Here is a 6,865-nt window from a genome sequence, read left to right as displayed (position 1 = left end):
AACCATATTTCAACCAATAGAAAAATGAAGTGAAAATTTTTATTAATATATTTTACATTAAAACTTTTAAACGACACTTATTTTGAAACGAATTTTTTTCCTAAACGATAATTAAATCGAAACGGAAAGAGTATTATCATCTTAGCAATTAAACTGGACATCATTATTGAATATTTTTTTTCTTTTAAAAAGTCTTTTTACTTGATTTAACAATATATTTCCATTTGTTGTTCAAAAAAAAAAACAATATATTTCCATTTGATATTCAGTAGAAAAGATAAATATTCTGGAAAAAAAAAGCACCGCCCTCTTACCATTATATCACCATATACCTTGGGCTCCCTCATTCTCCTCCCCGAATCTACTCCTCTCTCTCTCTCTCTCTCTAGGATGGCAAAGAATCAAGCAAGCCTTCTTCTACAGAAACAGCTCAAAGGTCTCTCCTTTATCTTCGATTCGTCTACCGTTTCGCTTTCCCTTTATCGATCTGGGTTTTGATTTAGAGATTGATTGGGTCTTGTGTGAATTGAGCTGAATTTCGATTAGGGTTTGGCTGATTTTGAATTTGGGTTTGTTTTCAGATCTGTGCAAGAAGCCGGTTGATGGTTTCTCTGCTGGCCTCGTTGATGAGAATAACGTTTTCCAATGGAGCGTTTCCATTATGGGTCCTCCTGATACCTTGTAGTGAGTTTTTTTCATTTATTCATTATGTTTGATTGGTTTCATTGTGACATGAATCTTTTGTTTTGCATTAACTTCTTAGCTGGTTCATTATCTTGTATATGAACGCTTCTGTTGTGCTAATCTCTGTTTCCACTTATGTTAGTATTTGATTGAGACTAATTTAACTCATTCATCAATTGTTATGGGACCAAACTCTAATGAGTTGAACTTTGATCTGTAATTGCAGTGAAGGGGGCTTCTTTAATGCAATTATGACGTTTCCACAGGATTATCCGAATAAACCACCAACTGTCAAGTTCACCTCGGAGGTGTGGCATCCTAATGGTGCGTGTGCTTATTCTTGAAAGAAAGAAAAATGTAACTAAGTCTCTTTTGGATTCGAGTCTTCTGATTGTTGATAACCTTTGAACCGCAGTTTATTCTGATGGAAAAGTTTGCATATCGATTCTTCATCCTCCTGGTGATGATCCTAATGGATACGAGCTTGCCTCTGAACGTTGGAACCCTGTTCACACGGTATGCAATTCATTTCGTTTTCTTTGACCAGTTTAGCTTCAGTCCACTGGATACACTTTTGAATATGGACTTGTCTTTGTTGTGTTTGATTGCAGGTAGAAAGCATTGTGTTGAGTATTATATCTATGCTCTCGGGCCCCAACGACGAGTCACCGGCCAATGTGGAAGCAGCAAAAGAATGGAGAGACAACAGAGCAGAGTTTAGGAAGAAAGTGAGTCGCTGTGTGAGAAGATCGCAAGAGATGCTATGATTCATCTCTCCTGCGCTTTTTATGTATTGTAGAAATTTCTATCCTAAGCTAAGAGAGAGAGAGAGAAGGTAAGTAGAAGAAGTAGCAGATGAATCTGTGTGCTCATCAAAAGCTTGTTTTCTTTTCTTTTTTGGTTTTGGTGTTGTCTTTCAATATTGTGGTGGAATCAAATCTAATCCATCTTTTAGGATTATATTTTTACAGTCGTTAATGGATTCGTTTTCATATTCCCTTTTTTTAATTTTGTTTTGATCTGATGATATTTGTACGTGCGACTATATATTTTATATTCTAAGCTAAGCGAGAGAGCTTAAGAAGTGTATAAATGTCTTGACTCATGAATAAAACTAAAGAGCGTCGAGAAAAATTATAGTGTAGACAAAAAGATTTGTCAGACGATGAAGAAGTAAAAAAAATGGTCATAGATGAGGGGTTATCATGTAAGTAAATCTATGTGTGGCTATCATCAACTTCTTCATATATCAGTTTTTTTTGATAAAAGCTTCTTCATATATCAGTTACATTATATATTGATTTCAACACAATTCTCCTTACAAATTAATTACCATATGGTAGGCTTCTTTCTTCTGAGTCTTTAGGAGATGAACATATAGGTTCACCAACCAATAAGATTTAGTTTTTTCAGATTCATATCTTTTTAAAAAAATTATTGTGAATTTAAAATAAATATAAATAAGTAGTAATTATTAAAAAAAAGTTTAATATTGTTAACGCTGTCAGCAAAATGCTAAGCCTTAAATCTTAAATTCTAAACCATAAATCCATGGGTAAATTCTAAATCTTTGGATAAATCCTAAACCTTAAATCCTAATCATTAATTCATTACCTCTTGATTAAACCATGAATTTTTGGTGTTTAAGATTTACTCAAAAGGTTCATGATTTAGAATTAAGGATTTTTAAGATTTCGGTTTAATGTTTATGATTTAGAGATTATGATTTATCTAAGAGTTTATGTTTTATCCAAGAAGTTTAGGATTTATGATTTAGGGTCTAAGGTTTTGTTGATGGCGTTAACAATATTTAAAAAATTTGGTAATTATTACTATTTTATTTGTTTTAAAAGCATAATAACTTGAATTTTGTTTTTTTTTGTTTCTTTATTAAAATATATTAAATTTTAAATAACTAAATCTTATTGGTTGGTGAACTCAAGAAGAAACTCCTTTCTTATTCAATATGATTGTTCTATACCATTTTCCAAATTATTTGTAAGAAAAACTATGTATAAGTGAATTGTTGTTTTATATCTTAATTCTTAAAAAATAGTTTTTTTCTGTTTTTCAAAGTATTTCAGTTAAGAGGATATAAATTAAATCCACAACCGCAAGGTCCACCAAACCGCAGATCCAATCCTAGACCGTTAAGACAAGTGTTTATGCTGCATGTAAACAATAGGGAGAACCGGAGAACCTTAGACTTCTGAGTTCGGAGACAATTGTTTTAAACCATAGGTAAACAATAGGGAACCAAACACATGTGAAGATAAGCCAATGTTCAAAAAACACATGTGAAGATTTTTGGTTTGGTTGATCGTTTAAGGAAGCGTGGGAGGAATGGCTCGAACATCATTTTCACCGGCATTGATTACTTGAAACAGTTTCTCTAACAAAGCATTTAAGAAAACGATAGACATAAAGATTTTGATTCATTACTCTTTGTGTACCTAATCACACACTTTGAAAAAATAATTATACAAATATTGCTTTAATTAATGTTCACTAGAAATGTCGTGTAATATGAGAACCAGGTTTCAACTGTGATATAACAAACTAAGTCTCAATTCGGAGAATTAGACAAATGAGAGTCTAATATATAAAGAGATGTCCAACTCTAAATAGTACGAGACCTTTGGGAAGGAAACCAAAAGTAAATCCATGAGGGCTAGTCAATTAGGTCCAAAGTGGACCATATCGTACTAATCGGACAATATAGAGTTGGACATGGGATTTCACAATTCCAACAATTGGTATCAGAGCGGTTTGACGAAAATCTGCAAAAAAAAAAACAAAATACCCTTCGAAAAATCCTGAAAGTCAGTTGTGGGACACGAGATGAATGTGATCCTTAGTTTGAAGGGGAGAATGTGATATAACAAACTAAGTCTCACATTTGAGAATTAAACAAAGGAGAGTCTAATATATAAAGAGATGTCCAACTCTAAATAGTACGAGGCCTTTTGGGAAGAAAACCAAAAGTAAATACACCTTGGACCCTGGTTCAAAACCAGAAGTAGCCTCTCTCATTCGATCTCAGCTAGATAGACGTAATCGTCGAGGTAGCTAGGCTTCTTGCTGACGCGTGTTGATCGTCGAACTTCGGCTTGACCTTGCTCTGTATTTGTTTTAAACATTGGTGCCTCGCTTTGTTCCTCTTCTTCTTCTTCTTCTTTTATGACTGGTCCATCGTTTTGATCCTCTTCCAAGTCCTCATCTTCTCTTATGCCGTTGTTTCCATATTCTCCAAAGATAATTTTGAAGCTCCCCGGCTCATCAATGACTTCTTTTGTTGATTTGCTCCAGTTCCATCCTTTGGTTTCATCGAAAACAACGACTCTGCTCACTACTAGTTTTCTTGTCATGGGATCAAACAACCGATACGCCTTGGACCCTGGTTCTGTACCTAAGTGTACAAGTGTTTTGCTTATGTCGTCCAGTTTCCTCAAGTGTGGTGTATCAGCTTTAGCATAACCAATGCACCCGAAGACCTTGAGATGCCCAATGTTTGGTTTACGTCCTTTGAGAGTTTCATATGGCGTTGATGCTTCAAGTACTTTGGTTCCAACTCTGTTGATCAAATACGTTGAGTGCCTGATTCCTTCATCCCACAGATAGTTTGGTACATTCGTATGCTTAAGGATACTTCTTGTCATCTCCAATAGGGTTCGATTTCGTCTCTCTACTACACCATTTTGTTGGGGAGAGTATGAAGTTGTCAATTGTCGGTTAATCCCTGAGGACTCACAGAAAGATTTGAATTCATTTGATGTGAATTCACCTCCTCTATCAGTTCTTAGTGTTTTGATCTTTGCTCTTGTCTCTGCTTCCACCATGGTCTTGAACGTTTTGAATTTGTTGAAGGCTTCACTTTTCTCCTTTAACAATATTGACCACATGTATCGAGAGTAATCATCAATAAGTACAAAAATATACCTATTGTTTCCTGTTGTGGGAGGAGTAATTGGTCCACATAAGTCTCCATGTATCAGCTCTAGTGCATTCTCAGCTCGATATGTTGAAGATGATGGGAATGGACGTCTTGCTTGTTTGCCAAGCAGACATGAAGTGCATGTTTCTTTGTCGACAGTAAGCTTCGGAAGACCTAACACCAACTGATCTTTAATCATTGCCTTCATTGATCTTGCTCCAATGTTTCTTAGACGTGCATGCCATGTACTTGACTCAGATTGAGTGGTCACTTGTAGGCAATAATCATCGACTATATCCATGGGCACTTTGTAGAGTCGATTGATTGATCTTTTTGCTTTTACAATGAGTCTCCCTTCTTTGTCATGTAGAGTGAGATATCCTTCTTTCATTCTGACCTCACATCCAGATTCAGTTGCTTGCCTAAGACTAATAATATTACTCTTAAGATCTGGAATGTAGTAAACATCGGCTAGTAGCTTCTTTGACCCATCTTGGTTAATAAATAATATAGATCCTTTACGTTTAATGTTGATCCTTGAATCATCACCGAAACGTACTTTTCCTGTCACAGTTTCATCAATTGTCTTGAAGTATTTGCGCTTTCCACTCATATGATTGCTCGCCCCGTTGTCTAAGTACCAAACTCTTTCACTGTCGGAAGCTGTTTCAAACTCTCTTGGCTTCACATTCTTCTCATTAAGATAGATGACCTCATGCATCAGTAACCTATCTGCTTCTTGCGTGTCCTCTGCTTTATCGATCTTGTTTTCATAGGCTTCCTGAAGTTTTAGTAATCTATCTGGACATGATGAAGCGAAGTGCCCATTCTTATCACACCGGAAACATGTGATCTTTGATATATCAAACTCTCTGTAGTATCTCCCACGTCCACGACCTCTACCAGAAAATCTTCCTCCTCGTCCCCCTCGTCCATTATACTCTCTATTGGACTGGTAGCTTTGATTTTTTGAGCTCGCATACATCAATTTGTTTTGATCTTCTTGGTCGTTGGTCTCATCTTCACTTATCCGTTCCTCATATGCCTTCAAACGTCCTATTATATCTTCAAAAGTTGTTATGTTGAGGTCGAGCACCTGTTCTAGCGACGCCACTATGTGTATATACTTCTTCCTCGCTAGACTTGAGAGAAACTTCTTTACCAGTTTTGGTTCATCGATATCCTCTCCTAAAGAAGCGGATTTTGAAGAAATTTCAGATATCTTGCCGACGAAGTCATCGATTGAATCGGTTTCCCTCCATCTTTTCATCGATTGAACCAAGAACCATATGAGTTTGCTAATGCCATAGAAGAGAAGGTATGGAAGGATGCATGTGATGATGAGATAGCTTCGATCGTTAAGAATAAAACTTGGGAACTAGTAGATGGAGTATATTTTAGTTGTTTTGTGAATAAAATTAAAATTTCAGTATTAGAAAGTGGATGCTGGGGTTAAATTTATAGTTCAAGGTACTTTAGTAGTTTTCTTGTTTCATAAATGTTATATTTAAAAAAAATTATATGTTTTTCATAAAAACTTTTTTTAATTTTATTGATAAATTTGTTTTTTTTTTCTTAATTAACCCCAATTAAATTAGTAAAACAAAAGAGACAACAAGACATGAAGTTGAAAGTAACTGTTAAACTGTGTGATAACTTAAGATTTGCTATTGGCAGATGTTCTCTTACCTGTTGCTATCGGCAGGATCAGCTGCAGCAGCACTAGCTAGAACGATGAGGGGAGGTGACACGTGTACGGACAACAAAGCCTTCTGCTTGCAGTCAGATGTAGCCATTGGCTTAGGTTTTGCTGCTTTTCTATTCCTCGCCTTCTCTTCCTGCTTCTCTGGCTTTAGAGTCGCTTGTTTCCTCATTACAGGCTCTCGTTTTCACCTTTAGTGTGTGATCCATAAAGAGAAACGTTTGTAACATTTGTTTATGGAGTTGATGTGATATATATATAAAAGAATCAATCAGGAAAAGAAGATGAAATAGTTTGATCAGAACTATAAAGTCTCAACATACATAGTTTAAGCTTAAGCTTCAGCATACATTCTTGAGGACTGAGGTTGCTCTACTTTGACATTACTTTTTTGAACCTTTCTTACAAAGTCTCAGTAAAAAACATGATTTGCTGAACTATGAGGAACTCAACAAAACCAAATAATTTACAGTATTCTTAAATGGATGAAGCTGAAGAAGCAGAGAAGATAAGAGATTCAGTTCATCACGATCCTGTGGAATGAG

The 6,865-nt window shown here is 35.5% G+C and overlaps 1 protein-coding gene across 1 annotated transcript; it reads left to right on the top strand.

The window, feature by feature from the left end:
* The first annotated feature begins 245 nt into the window (after positions 1-245).
* Positions 246-1,678, top strand: LOC106445353 (ubiquitin-conjugating enzyme E2 14). Its single transcript, XM_013886884.3, has 5 exons — positions 246-436; positions 582-684; positions 911-1,008; positions 1,100-1,200; positions 1,296-1,678. Exons 1-5 carry the CDS (start codon positions 391-393, stop codon positions 1,449-1,451), a joined length of 504 nt encoding a protein of 167 aa, XP_013742338.1. The 5' UTR covers positions 246-390; the 3' UTR covers positions 1,452-1,678.
* The last annotated feature ends 5,187 nt before the right edge of the window (positions 1,679-6,865 follow it).

Source organism: Brassica napus, chromosome A4 (assembly GCF_020379485.1).
Source record: "Brassica napus cultivar Da-Ae chromosome A4, Da-Ae, whole genome shotgun sequence".
NCBI lineage: Eukaryota > Viridiplantae > Streptophyta > Magnoliopsida > Brassicales > Brassicaceae > Brassica > Brassica napus.
The sequence above is the reverse complement of the archived record's forward strand: the minus strand, read 5'-3'. Positions and strand labels throughout refer to the sequence as shown.